The sequence below is a fragment of the Tympanuchus pallidicinctus genome, unplaced genomic scaffold (genome assembly GCF_026119805.1).
Source record: "Tympanuchus pallidicinctus isolate F22 unplaced genomic scaffold, pur_lepc_1.0 scaffold6, whole genome shotgun sequence".
Taxonomy (NCBI): Eukaryota; Metazoa; Chordata; class Aves; order Galliformes; family Phasianidae; genus Tympanuchus; species Tympanuchus pallidicinctus.
This window is the reverse complement of record NW_026294780.1, coordinates 7,290,524-7,304,975: the sequence shown is the minus strand read 5'-3', so window position 1 is coordinate 7,304,975 and position 14,452 is coordinate 7,290,524. Positions and strand designations below refer to the sequence as shown.

At 35.4% G+C, this 14,452-nt stretch overlaps 1 protein-coding gene across 4 annotated transcripts in view; it reads right to left on the bottom strand.

Annotated features, from left to right (window-relative positions):
• The window catches only part of HERC2 (HECT and RLD domain containing E3 ubiquitin protein ligase 2), a 102,328-nt gene that overhangs the window by 12,272 nt on the left and 75,604 nt on the right, over positions 1-14,452 (bottom strand). For all 4 annotated transcript variants that reach the window (XM_052664796.1, XM_052664795.1, XM_052664798.1 and 1 more), the window contains 14 exons: positions 14,052-14,210; positions 13,839-13,957; positions 13,322-13,447; positions 12,193-12,348; positions 11,934-12,049; positions 11,617-11,815; positions 9,115-9,329; positions 8,196-8,373; positions 6,833-6,994; positions 5,719-5,810; positions 4,692-4,831; positions 3,521-3,708; positions 2,650-2,847; positions 385-468 (listed from right to left, as the gene is read on the bottom strand). In XM_052664796.1, the coding sequence (XP_052520756.1) occupies positions 385-468; positions 2,650-2,847; positions 3,521-3,708; positions 4,692-4,831; positions 5,719-5,810; positions 6,833-6,994; positions 8,196-8,373; positions 9,115-9,329; positions 11,617-11,815; positions 11,934-12,049; positions 12,193-12,348; positions 13,322-13,447; positions 13,839-13,957; positions 14,052-14,210 (2,132 nt within the window). The remainder of the gene's footprint in view (positions 1-384; positions 469-2,649; positions 2,848-3,520; positions 3,709-4,691; positions 4,832-5,718; positions 5,811-6,832; positions 6,995-8,195; positions 8,374-9,114; positions 9,330-11,616; positions 11,816-11,933; positions 12,050-12,192; positions 12,349-13,321; positions 13,448-13,838; positions 13,958-14,051; positions 14,211-14,452) is intronic.

Sequence of the window (14,452 nt, the reverse complement as noted above, 5' to 3'; positions counted from 1 at the left end):
CCTCTGTTCTGAAAGCAACAGTGGAGTAATTCATGTGATCATCTTGGAAGGTAAGAAAGGCATCAGAATCTCTGCTCTCTAAAATCATCTAATACAGTGTATTTTGAAAAAGCCATTCTTTGTCAAGCAAGGACATACTTTGCTCATTACAGTCCAAATCATACACTTATTTCAACTGTTCCCTCCTCCCGCCACACACACATCTATAGTCTGGGTGAAAACATACTGAAAAGAAAACAAGCTTCATTGTTGTTGTATCTGCCAACATAAACCCAACTCCTCAGTACTCAGACACCAAACAGCTGAAACATGAAAGGACCTGAAGAACATTAAGCACGGGTAACTAAACATATGTACTAAAATAAAATCTTCAACTTCAGATACCTGTATCCTATTGAGCTCAACAACTGGCCCATGCTGACGATCTCTCACCATAGTTGCTTGTACAACCTTTCGGAAAGCTGCCTCCTAATAAAGGCAAATACAAAAAATTAAGTGGTAAGATTGCAATCAAATAAGAATACTGCATATATTTGACAGGTAAATGTATTCTTAGTTCAATTAAGGAAAAAGCAAACAAAAAAACCTCTTCAACGGAACAGAGAAGCTGATGCTATAGTAATATTCTTAAGCAGTTTTCCTCCAAGTACATCACCAAACACTGGAAAAGGCATAAAGCCCTTGACACTTTCTTTAGAAGACATGGAAACAAGCATCAACTACTTTTGAAATGCTCAAAAATAAACAAGAGCAACAGAATATAAAATTGTGAGATGTTACTTAAGGAGCATGTTAGTTTGAGCTAATACAATTCACACTTGAAACACCTGGAATACTAAAAACTAAAGAAGAAAATCTCTCCTGGATCACACAAAATAGCGGCCTGAAAAGTTTTACTGCATCCAGATTCAGTTATTACTAGACTACCAATATGCTACTGAGTGTAAATTAACTTATGCTGCACTAATGTGAATGTAATTAAAAGTTGGAGAAAAACAATCAAAAAAATCAAAGGGAAGATCATCCTGTCAAGGAAGGACAGAAATAAACAAAGAAACTCACAATTTTTTTTTTGTGCAAATTTAATTATCTATATTTCTCTCACTAAATATTTGAATCCAATTTTACATTATCAGTTTCAAGAAAGGTTTAAAAACATTTTAAGTTTGTTTGGTTTCTGTTTTTTAATATCCCCCATTAAATGAGGTCAAGATGCCTCTTGTAGCTGAAGCAAGGAGGTCTTATCCACAGGCTCCCCCCAGTCAGGCAGCCTGTAGCAGATCCCAACAACCAGATCTCCTTCATTGGTCCAGCCAGCAATTTTAACCCACAAGGTCTCAAACAGGTCATGGCTGTTTCTCAGGGGCTTAGAGCTCTTTACAGCCTATTTGCTTATTAACATGGAGGTCAATTCCCCTCCCTTCTTGCTCTACCTATCCCATCTAAAAAGTTGGTAGCCCTTAGTTGCAGTATTGTTGTCATGCAATATATCATACCATGTTTCTACAATAGCAAATACAACATTTACAATTTCTGGCATCCCTGATGATTGTTTTTGGCATAAAATATGCCTGATACCACGTTTTATCTTGTATCTGAAATCTTTCAACAACTGTTTTGCACACTGTAAAGCATTGGATATTCTTCCTACACACAAATTCCGGTATTAAAATTACCTAAAGACTCCCATTAATAGCATTAAGATGCACAAGTATCACGAATAGAATGGACTTCTCTTTGACTCTTTTGATGAAAAACTGTAGTGTTATCTTGGCCCATGAAGCATATATTCAGCCAGATTTCTCTACCACAATTTTACTGGGGTCTAGAGAGACTGCGAGACAGTGCATTCTGAAGAGTCTAATAGTAGGTCATGTGTCTTACTTAAGAATACAGAGCAGTAATGCAAAAAAAAAAAAAAAATTGCTTCTAGTTTCAATCAGACCAGCTAGCAAATTTTGTCTGTTTACATATGGCTATCACTTTTTGTTAGATTAGACAAGTTACTAGGACAGTGATAAAATTCAGATCCAAAGCTAGTGATCATGTAGAAGGCCAGTCATTTTTTTTAAAGGCTTTCCATAACTGAAGTTTTGAAATAATGTTGCATCCTTCAAGAATCTTAAATATCTAGACTTCATGACTGACTTTCCATACTGCTGTGATATGCCATGCTTCTTTATTCATTTGAAATTGGTTTCCTAGGTATCCTTTCTTTTAACATCATTTAAAGCCACAGAACTTGCTTTAGATCAAGTACTGTATCATCTGATTATTGCAATTGAAATACGAAATTGAGACAATGACTATATGAAATATTTCTTCTTGTTTTTTGGTTTTTGGTTTTTTTTCCCTAGAATAACACAGTGATTATTCTAAAAGAATTTGGCTATAACACAAATGTAAGAGCTACGATATACAGTTATTTTTAAAACTAATACACAGTCCAAAAAAAAGCAGAGGAAAATCTAATAAAGAGAACACATTCATGAAGAAAGATATGTGCATAACCAGAACGCATACGTTCTAACATACAACATACTGAACAAATTAAGATAAAAGTTCGGTTTTCTTCAGAAACAGTTTAAGCAGCACATTTAAACAGTATAATTACAAATATCTCCTTTAAAAATCTATTCAGATAAATACCTTTCCCTGTGATATCAGTATTCCCCGTAGTGTGTCAAAACCAACTGATGGTCCTTGGCCAGTTTCATCGAGTCTTCCTTCAAGGTCAAACATTGGAATACAAGGACAAAAGAGTTCTGAAATGTGATGCAGCAGTAGAAGCCTGTTTCTCAATGAAATGATGGGTATTTCCTGTAGATGATTGTACTCCATAGGAACCTATAATAATGTAATTATATCCAATAATTTAGGATTATTCTATCTTTTATTTTATTAAATAGAACAACAACTTAAGATTGGTAGGCAAATTTGTATCAGAAATTCAGGAATTGCTTATTCACAGTTTTGCTTATCAGAATTGCTTATTCACAAACAATATGGAATCCAGTTGTGTCTAAAAGATATGTACAGTGTACATCTAAACTGAAAGCACCTGCAAGCATTAAAATATGACAGTTACACTATTCTTACTTCAAATTTTACTATTCTCTTTATCCATAAATAAACATTTTACATCTTGCCACCACTCCACCTAGGCATTATGCACCATTATTATAGCTGAAAAACTGAATGTTCAAAAAACATTCTCAATGCAAAGCAAGCAATGTTGAATTCACGTGGAAGAGGTGGAATACAGAATTAAAATTCCTTCCAGTTTACTCTTCAGTATTGGATTAACAACTGACTGAAGAATCCTTTTCACTTGGGGAAAAAAAAAAAAAAAAAAAAAAAAAAAATCTATCTTTGGAAATGCAGAAGCAGAACACTTTGTCCAAGCTGAATGAAAGCACACTACACTGATACAGAGATTTAGAAAGGAAATGTCTGCTGAAAGATCAGCAGCAAACATTAGTACATTAAAAAACTGAATGCAGTAAGCCAAAAATATCACCTGTGTTGGAAGCTTGCCAGCATTAGCAGGTTTACTGGTTGACCAAGCTAAAGTATGTGCTGAGCCACAGGCAACTCTGTTGATCTTTTTACCCTGGAGTGCTGCAACCAAACGTGGTCTTTGGATGGCATTAGTTGTTCCATCTCCAAGCTGTCCTTCATCATTATCTCCCCAGGTATACACCTCCCCTAAACCAAGAAAAAAAAAAATTACTTCTGAAGATAGAAATTTGTTTGTTTGCTTTAACTAAGCACTTAGAAATCATTTAACCAATTGAGACCATGGATAGTAATTAAGATTTCTAGAACTGACAGCTGTCCTGACATCCTGCAGGTAAAAGTGAATGACACAGTTAAGGCTGTACAGCAGCTTGTATTAAATGCGTCAATTTCCTCACAGTTTATATAATAAAGTTCTATTGCAGAACAGTAGGAAATGGTGGTGCAGAAGGATAACAACAGATACACCAGAAACAGTCTGTACTTCACAGTTCCACAGCAAAAATAAATTAAAAAAAAAAAAAAGCTAAAAAAAAAAAAGAATTAGAAAAGACATCATTTTGCAAAAGAGAGTCTGCAATAGCTTATGTTATTAGAGTGGACATTAAAATGGGTGTTTAGTGTTGTAAAATTGGAAAATACTTCTTTAAAAAGCAACTTTGATTCAGAGCATTCATTTTCTGCAGCTATATCCTATTTCACTAGCATCTACAAAACAGCTCTGCAGACCTGTTACTTAAATTTGGAAATATTCAGTACCTCAATCTACTTTAGAAAAAGCAATATTGTTTGTGCAATGCTTCATTTATCAAGTTAAAACACCCCAGGCAGTTCAAACAACCCTATAAAAAAAGCTAAATCCATTAATTCTATTCCTTGATCAACTCGTAATTACTTTTTGAGCTCTATGTTTTACTTCTACCATCAGCATTTATGAAACTTAACTCGTAATTTTTATTAATTCAAAACCTTCAGTTGTTTTTAAGTTATTACTGTAAATCAATGACATACTTCGTGCTCAAGAAATATGCAACTTCTGTAAACCCAATACATAGATGCACACAGAGGATCAGCATTTTTAGCAAGGACAGCCTACCAATACTCAACATAAATTTTCCTTTTTTTATTCCCTCTCCAAATTCAGTACTAAGTAACGTATTTAATTTTTATACCATCTTCAGTGCAGCAAACACAGTGTAAAGACCCAGTAGCAATTGCAATGACTTTCTTTCCTTGCAGCCCCTGCACTTGTCGTGGTCTTCTAACATGGTCATCAGATCCATGGCCGAGGCGATGATAATCTCCTTTGCCCCTGCACAGAGAAGACAGCACATTTCAAAACTGAGTTTTAATATTAGAAAGAATGGAAACATGGAACATGTCATGTGTTTGGCCTTCCAGCAGAAGTAGTTATAAATAGTCAGGCAAAAATATTTGATATTTAGCAGAAACAGTACAGCTCTGACTCCAATTATTCAAAATGAATAATCCCTAGTTCATATGACATGGATGTGACTCTGCTGTTACAATAAAAATACTTAATATATGGCTCCAGCTTGCTCTTCATAGGTCCTTTCACCACATTCACATGTGTTTTGTTGGGGTTTTTTTTGTTTGTTTCTCTTAAAAGAGTAAGACTCGAAGATTAGGCATCCATCAGTGGCAAAATCAGTACCAACCTCAGAGATCGTAACCTCATAGTTTGAGGATATTGCTTGGAGTCAGTGTTTGGAAGGTATTTTGTTTTGCTTTTCTAAACACTTCAGTCTGGTAGTTGTTTAAACTACCAGAATTGCACAGGAAGATTAAAACAACAAACTAGACATACAAATTCTTAGATAAGAAAGATTTTGATAATATATGAAAATGCTATTTATGCTGTCAATCTTCCAAACTGCATGACACTGAGCTTACATTTTTAGTGATCTCCTTTGAACTCTTGCATTTTACAGTAGTCAATGTCTTGAGCACGAAGTCTGTGTTTACATCTTCACGACAAAATACCTTAGTTTGTCATTCAAATAGCACTACAGTATGTTCCTCAAACCACTAGATTTTATTACTAATCAAAACAGAGAAACTCAAAAGAGCTTTCCATGTGGGAGAAAAATCAAAGCAGCGAAGGTAGCATAATAGTAATACTTGTTGCAAAGAAGGTTGCGTTTAACGCTGTCCAAATAACTAATATAAAATACTTACCAGGTATATACTGCTCCAGATTTGGTAAGAGCCACAGAAAACTGTGATCCACATTCTACTTTAACCACTCCAAGGCCTGTGAGAGAATCAATCTAGGAAAATAATAGCAAGTAAAATAACAATCAATTAGGGAGACAATAGCTTCATCAACCATCCTGTGTTTAGGCATATCTTCAGTACAATAAATTGTCTAAGTCTTGCAGTACTTATACGCAAGCTTATGAATTAAAGTGCTTATGTAGATCATTTAACAGAATTGCAGTCCTTTCATCTTTCTACTACTTACTACTTAAACCCTAAAAAGAAACTCAGATTTGGAAAACCATATAAGATCTTAACTAGTATTTTACCTGGAGCAACATCTCCTTAGTAGAAATAGTAAGGCTCTGTCACCAGCTACTGAACATTACTTATCGTCAGCTCCTCTGACACAGATGTGAGTCTGCTGCCTTCATAAAAGTACTTAAACCTGCAATACGCAGTTCCTACTCATTCTGTATGTGCCCTTACATCATTTTATCATCAATCCTATGGATTGATCATCAACAAGACCAATAATCTATGTTCAAATTGTGTTACACCATGCAATAAATAAATAAAAAACACCCCTACTTGGAACAGACCAGTAGACTCTGTCTTTTAAGAAAGGGAATGGAGACACCTGCATCCATATAAAGAGGTGCAACTCTGGATTAAAAATATAAAATCCACTCTGCATAGGTGTGCACAATGACACTGATGTAATTACACGTTATTCTCAAACAGTGCTCATCTCCATAACAACTGCTGTTATTCAAATTAGTTGGCTATATGGATTTTGTTTGAAATATGAAGATTCCTTGGGAAATTTCTAACCTTTCAAAGGGAAATAACATTAAAGCAACAACTACTTCTGGAATCAGAAATGATCTCTAAATAACAAAATCATAAAACCAACTTTTATTCTGCATAAAAATTGAAGACCAGTCACTGTATCCTACAAAGCTCATTATTAACATCAAAAGGATCCTGATGTCCCACGGTGGGTGGAAGTTTTCTCATATTAATGTATGTCTTCACTAATTTCTATTAACATTATGGTTTATAAAACAATTGAAAATATGTATTCAAATACCTTCATTGGCACTTTACAGCCATCACTGCCTCCTCTCCCAAGTTTTCCATAATCTCCATCACCCCAAGACCAGACTGTGTCATCATCAGTCAGGCACAATGTCTGTGCATCTCCACTGCCACAGGCTATGTCAATCACACGATATCCCTGAAGAGCTTCCACCTGTAAAGCAATCACCAGTTTTTGTTTACAATAAAGACTCAGTCACTTAGTTTCAGAAAAGAAGTCAAACCCAACTTGGAGAGAAGCATCACTGGAACTACAAGTCTGAAACACAACAGGATCTTGCAAATGAATTCAAGTCAAAAGGCTTTACTCTTTTCAAATCAATAAAATAAGTACATATTTCACATACTGAATTATTATTTTTACTTGGTGAACTTTTTTTTTTTTTCAACCTAAAAAAAAATAAATAAATAAATAAATAAATAAATTAAAAAAAAATAATAATTTAAAAAAAAAAAAAAAAACAGGGAAAGTAACTCATACAAAACATTTAAGGTTACCAAAGGCTATATTCTATTTATGCGCTCAGGTTCTCTGGTTCACTCTTGTGTACACTAAGCACCTGAATAAACTGCTTATTTTCAAATAGCCTTTTACTATTTTACAATTTCACTGCTTTCTGAATTAAATCAACATCTTGACTTTTGAAATGCTGCCATCTAGTGATAATGTATGGAATTGAGATTCACAAAGCAAAAGAATTCTGACACACAAACTGCATTCTCCTAATCCACATCCTTCTTGAAATAAGGGATTTGAGAAAGCCCAATCCATCATCCAAACCGGCATGGGATTTCACATTCTTCAAACTAATCTACAGATTTGTTATTTTCATTCTAATCAAGAAAATGGAAGAATGCTGTACAACAAAGTGAGGCAGACCTTGCTTTTGGGGGCAGGGGAATGCAAACATCTGATCACTTTCAGTAATTTTACTTCAGCAAAGCACTCCTGTGGAAGGCTGCAGGCAAGTTCATCCCTCTCCAAGATACCTCCCACCCCTCACCCAAACTGGAAGCAACACAGCATGTAATCCATTTACAGTTGGTACAGGTTATGTCCTTTACACTCACAGTATTGTTGTTTGGCTTTTAGAGCTGCTGTTTTGCTTGGCAGGGAGGGTTAAGTCCTCTCCAAAACAAATTCCTTATAAGCTGCTTAGTGATCTCTAGCAAAGTTTTGCAACTCCGCTTTTACTGCATTCTCACAAACCATTTCTGTTCTCTAAAGCAACCACTGTTTCCTCCTATTTTTTTTTTTTTTTTTTTTTTTTTTACAATGCAGAAATACTGAAAGTCACAGATCAGAAGTTAAGAACTGGAATAAAAGACCACACAGAATTCCAGAGGTTTCTTACCAGTTTAGGCTTCAGCTGGTCTTCGCTATCTCCGTGCCCAAGGCGCCCATATCTTCCCTTTCCCCACGTAAAAAGGTCTCCTGCAGCAGTAATACATGCACTGTGTGCTCCACCAGCAGCGATGTCAACCACTTCTATACCTCTCAGAGATTCAATTACACGAGGACGATCACAAGGGCTGAAATGAAAACACTTTTTGACACACTTTTTGCAATAGACAACTCGCATAAACCAATGTATGAAGAGCTTTGCAAAATGAGTACGAGGACATTCTACTTCACTGTTTACTTTTGTTCTACATTAACATCGTCAAGATTTATGTTAAATTATTCATTGAAAAAAATTTTAGAGGTTTATAGAAGCTGGAATATTTTACTACCTGTACTACTAAAGCATAACAGGTTAAATGAAACTACAGAAACATTTCCATTAAAGCTTAAGAGTTAAGCACTTACCCTGGAAAATCAGTCTAATTTAATATACATTATCAAAATTTCTAGCATAACATGTACTGATTTCCTCCATGGACTTAAGCATTTCTTTCTTTTTTATTTTTTTTAATATCTGATTACTGTCTATAACAACAAAACTTCTTTAACACAGGTAACTGCAAGTGAACATCAGAAGCAGAATGGTAGTTTTGTTTCCTCCCTGAAGTGCCACATACACACAGTGTAGATTCCAGAGGAAATCCTCCGGTCTTCAGCATCAGCAGATAAGATAGAAGATAATATTTTGTCACAGAAATCCAAGTAATTTTATCTGACAAAAATTTTGTAGTTCTGCAACTTGAAGACATACATTTCTACATCACTACTTACCACTGACTTCTACATACAGACTGCATTCATATAACACTTCAAATACGTTTCAACTATTATAAATATCCATTCACAGTTCAAAAAAACCAAAGCATTACCTTCGGTTTCCATGGCCAAGTTTACCATCTTCTGCTTCACCCCAAGAATAAACTTCTCCCTCTGAAGACAATGCCAAACAGTGCTTCCCTCCTGAGTTCACTGCAACTTTCTTTATAAACACATGTTGAATGGATTCCAGTAAAGTCGGAGTAGAAACTGACTCTGTTCCTCCAATTCCAAGCCTACCACCTGCTCCATATCCAGTGGCATACAGCTTTAGAATAAAAAATAAACTTCAATTTTGTTTATGTCTTGAAGAACATTCACTATGGCTATAGAGAAGAATTCTTAATGAATGTATACTAGAACAGAATTGATGCAAAGGCCACCAGAAAAGCCTCTATATCATCCTTTGGAAATTTTGAACACGTATGTACTAACAGGAAGAGGTTTTTCCTTTCACAATAGAAGTGGCATTGTTTTAAAGACTTAATTTAAGCAAGCAACATCAGTACATGTTCTATACTGAAGCTCCTGAATGTGTGGAAGTAGAAGGAGTACTCAAGCTTTCATTTTGGTCCTCACTATATAACAGTAGTCTAAGGACAAAGCCAAGCAAGTTGAAGCAGAAGTCATATTCAAGATCAATACAGATGTGGAGACCAACTTTAGGCAACAAATTCTTTGTCAAACCTGAAGCAGAAACAGCTTACACTGCAAACAAATATAATGTAAGAACAACTCCTCCAACACACATATCTCTTTTTCCCTTAGAAAGGACACTTGTCATTCAAGGCCCCTTTACTACTAGCATGATCTCTACTATATAGACATGACCTTCTTTTGCTTTCAGAGATGATCTGACACACATCCAAGTAAATTTTTCATAACGACTTTCAGTCTGCATTTAGCTTTAAAGCCTTCTGCTTTTTACTACTTGAAGGTCTTCTGTCTCCAAAACCTATCTTACTTTTCCAACTCCACAAGCTGGTCTTGGAAGAAAGAGAATAATTCTACTTATCAATGTAACCGTGACTTAATTTTGCTTATCAATTGTTCTGCACTCAAGGGAGCTCTTTCTCATTGCAATTCAGGTGAATTTTCAAGCCCAAACAGACAAAACTTGGAAGCTGTAGCTTGCAACTATTCAGTTTCACACAAAGAATTTAACACTAGCCTGCTTCAATATACCAGGTCAGGTGCACATAAATATGTTCTGGAAAAAGAATTTTCCACACTACTTTCATAGCAATACAATCTAACCTTAATCAAGGAAAAATTAAACAGACATTTCTTGACCAATTTCAATCTGCGTTGCCAAAAAAAAAAATCAGATCAGCATTTAATAAAATGCATGATAAACATACAAATGAAATTCCACATTAGATTTTCAAACTTGCATTAAAGTTTTATAATAACTGATAAGCTTATTTGCACACATTCTCCATAAAAATTAAATTTGTTATAGAAGGTTTTACACTTTCTAAGTTTCTAATCCTGTCCCAATAAACCAAGGATTCTATACTCCTATGCATTTAGTTTTCCTTCCCCCATAACACTCAATTACCCATACTTGAAAGTACAACACATGGAAGTTAGTACCTCTTATGTCAGGAATGAAACTACGGCTACATTCAAGTTAATTTGAGCTGTCAATGACTAATGCATTTTATTTTAAATCCTAATGCTGATGTTGTGAAAATATCAAGAAAATATAACTTTGTGCAATAACATTACAAAACCACCTACCATCTGCAGGTGTCTTTCAAGCATTACTACTCTAGTTTTCTTTCTTCCATGGGACACACGCAAACATGGATGCTTCTTTGTACTCTGTCCCACACAATTCCTTATCTACAGAACTGCTTTTTAACCTCTTTGTCTATTCAAAAGTAATTTACCTCAACACAATTATGTCAAAAGCAATGTCATTAATCTGTCCCTTTTCCCTTGGTAAAAAATTAAACAAGGATGATACTGACTGTCCAGGAGAGAACTGTTACAGTATATCACTAGATGAATGTAACTGCAACAAGAAAGTTCAGCTAAAATTCTGTACCGTATCTTCAAACAAAACTGCCATTTGTATCAAAATGAAGATATCTTCATGTTCACAAATCCTTTTTTTTCCCTCTATATATTACACTAAATGATCCATCCTCATCATTGAGTATCATCCAAGTATCTGCAAATTAGATATTGCAATATCTAACTTTCAGAAGTCAGCTCTGAACAAACTCAGATTCCATTTACATCTCTCTCCTGTCAGGGAGAAATCATCACCATTACATTTTACTGTCTGTGATGTTGTACAAGAGTCTATGAGTATGTTACTTGTATTCTTTATTTTCCAAAATCTGACAACTGTTTTCAATGAAGAACTGAAATATGCAATACTAGTTTCAAGTATTTAATGCTGCAGCTCACTGAATTCCTCTGTTGTAACGGCAGAATTGGTACGGATTAGTTTCTTTAAAATATGTATATTTGTAAATGGTGAAAAACACACAACAGGATGCAATTTTTACAAGGAGTCCAACAAACATTTATTGTACGCTTACCTTTCCATCAGCAGTCACTGCAAACAGTGTCTGCTCACCACCAATTAATTGCACTGGTCTAAGAGTAGCAAGAGCTTCACATGGAGTTGGGACCTTGACTTTTGCCCCTTCAATTCCACCAAGTTGTCCTCTGTGATTATGACCCCAACCATAAATGGTTCCACTGCCTCCAGCTGAAAGCGTCCAATCGTCAGGTCGTCTGTGTAACATTCAAAATAAAGCATTATAAATGAGCTTAAATAAGGTAACAAAAAAAGTTCATTTGTACAACAACAAAGCATCACAAAACAAAACAAATGATAGCTGAAAGAAGTAACCTATTCATCCACTGAACGAGCTGTTCATCCTGTTCTCTCTTAAAGACATCATGGCATTCATGAAGAACATCCATATTTTCATTATCTGCCATTAATTCTCGGATTTTCTTTGCCACCTGTAAAATATTTTGCATTAAACAATGTTATTCCAAATATACCACATTCTGATCGCAGCTGGCATAAACTAATTCAAATCTCAGTCTTTTAGATGCAGCGCTTTTCTAAGTTCCATGAGCTATTTGAAATATTCTGGCAATACCTCATCAAGGAAAAGGCGAGGTAATGGTGTCCTTTTGTCAAGGGCCACAGCAACCCTGGATGCCATACAGTATCTTCTGAACCAGGCCCATTTGTGTGTCTCAGCACAGCAAGGGAGAGTGTCCAGCTCTAGATCACAAGCAAGAGCCACAAGAACCTGCAGATAAAACAGATTTCAGAGCTGCAACAAAAGTATGTAATAAAAACTAACATACATTTGATGTAGCAGAACAGCTCATAGACCAGTAGGGCATCAACAGGCTCAGAAAATGTAAAGTGTGGGGGACATTAAGAGCCATCCACCTACATTATCCTCACTGATGAGGCAGCATCAAGTGTATGCAAGCTGATTAACTTTCCTCCTCTAATACAGGAATTTTCACATTACACTTGTGACAAACAATAGATTAATTGCCTTTTCTGTTTCAAAAATGACATGCTGAACATTTTACCTTCTATTTCTAAACTAAGTATCCTTCCTCCAAACAAATCAAGTAATTCGCTGTGTTACTGGCAAAGACAGTATATAATGGATTACTTCTGCCCTGAAGAACCTTCTACATATTTTAAGAACTTATTTTCTTTAAGACAGATAAATCCTTTTACATTTACTATAGGGGAAGCTTTTTTAAGCCTTTTTATTCTTGTTGCTCTTTTCTAGACCTGCTCAGCATATTTCTCTGTACTTTGAAGTACATGGCTCAAAATAGAAGATTCCTCTTTTTATGATATTCTTATTTGCTCCTACTGGAAGTAAGTAATACCTGCAAGATATTTTAAAGGTCAAAAATATATAAATATTCCTGTTAGGACAATTCAGATATCAATTGTCAAAAGTATACCTGAAGCTGTAGTGTAGTATACTTTCATGATATTGTTCTTAACTACCTACCTCAGTCTAGTTAGGTATTCCTGATTTTCGTATTTGGTTCTCATTCTAGAAGTAATATTCTGATTTTATCATTACTCAACTAATCTCAGTGACTTCAGACTAATTTTTCAAAATCCATTAAGAGCAGCCTTTAAATGAAGTTTTTCTATCGGGATGAGGTGCACTAGTCACACACACTCATGAACAAAAATCACAAAAAATTTTACTCATGAATTCTTTACTGACTGTATCCCATTACCTTAAAGAAAGGGCTGTGGAGTAGTTGTTTGCCACCTCTCACAATAGGGTCTTCATAGTCAAACTGTCGCTGCAATGCTTCTGGAAGACCCTTAACCAAAGCAGCTAAAGCACTCCCTGTAAAACTCTAGAGAAATCAGAGCAGTTGAAAATTACACTGTGTTAGGAAGTAGGAAATTACTTAGATGGCCATGACAAATCATTAGTAACTTCCCAAACCATAGTTTGCTTTGAAAGTGGATGGAACTGATGCTTCATTTCCTAATAGAAAAGTATTTCTGTCATCTTTGACAATTCCAAAATTATATGGATACAAAACTGGAATTAGCTTTAATTTTTCTTCTAAAACAAAGCCCTTTAAAGAGACTTGCAGACATGTTCAAGCAGGCTATTCATTTGGCACATTTCCTATTTTGTGGTAGCCAATAAAAACCTTGTAAATAAAGGCCAACATTTTTAATGCTTCACAAACATCTTAATGAGAAGAATGTTAGAGGAGAGCTTCTGTGCCCTCTTACCAAAGGTCGTGCTTCTCCATCATTGTCCCCAAGAATCCGGTTGATGTTAATAGACTGGCCAAATTCTGTTGTGAGAAGCTTCCGTAGTCTCTGCAAAGCCCACATTCTATGGCCAGCAGCTAAAGAAGCAAAAAGCACACAATACTCGGAATTACTTTCAACAGTAATCTTAACTTCAAAAAAAGTAGATTTAAAATTGGGACTTACACCTACCTAAGGCACTCAGTTGAGCACAAGCTGCAAGAGAAGCTGCCAAGCGAGGAACTATACTCCTGTTGGAAGCAAAATTCAAGCGAAAATCCAGCAAGCACGTAACCAAATCCATTGAGGGACATGAAAGAATGCAACGATCTGAGAGAAGATCTTTGGGACCTGAAAGAAATAAAAAGAAAAGGTAAAGAAGATTTGACAATTTATGCCCTTTTACTGAAATTAGAACAGAAATAAGAGCAGGATCTGCTGAACAAACACAGCAGTCTACAGTCTATATCCGAGTTGGTTCATTCCACCTCCCTTTGAAGGAACTGGAAGAAAGAGCCATTTTCATTATGTACAATTACATACAATATTGGGGTTATAATGGATCCACACAAGGATCATTGAGGACAACTCCC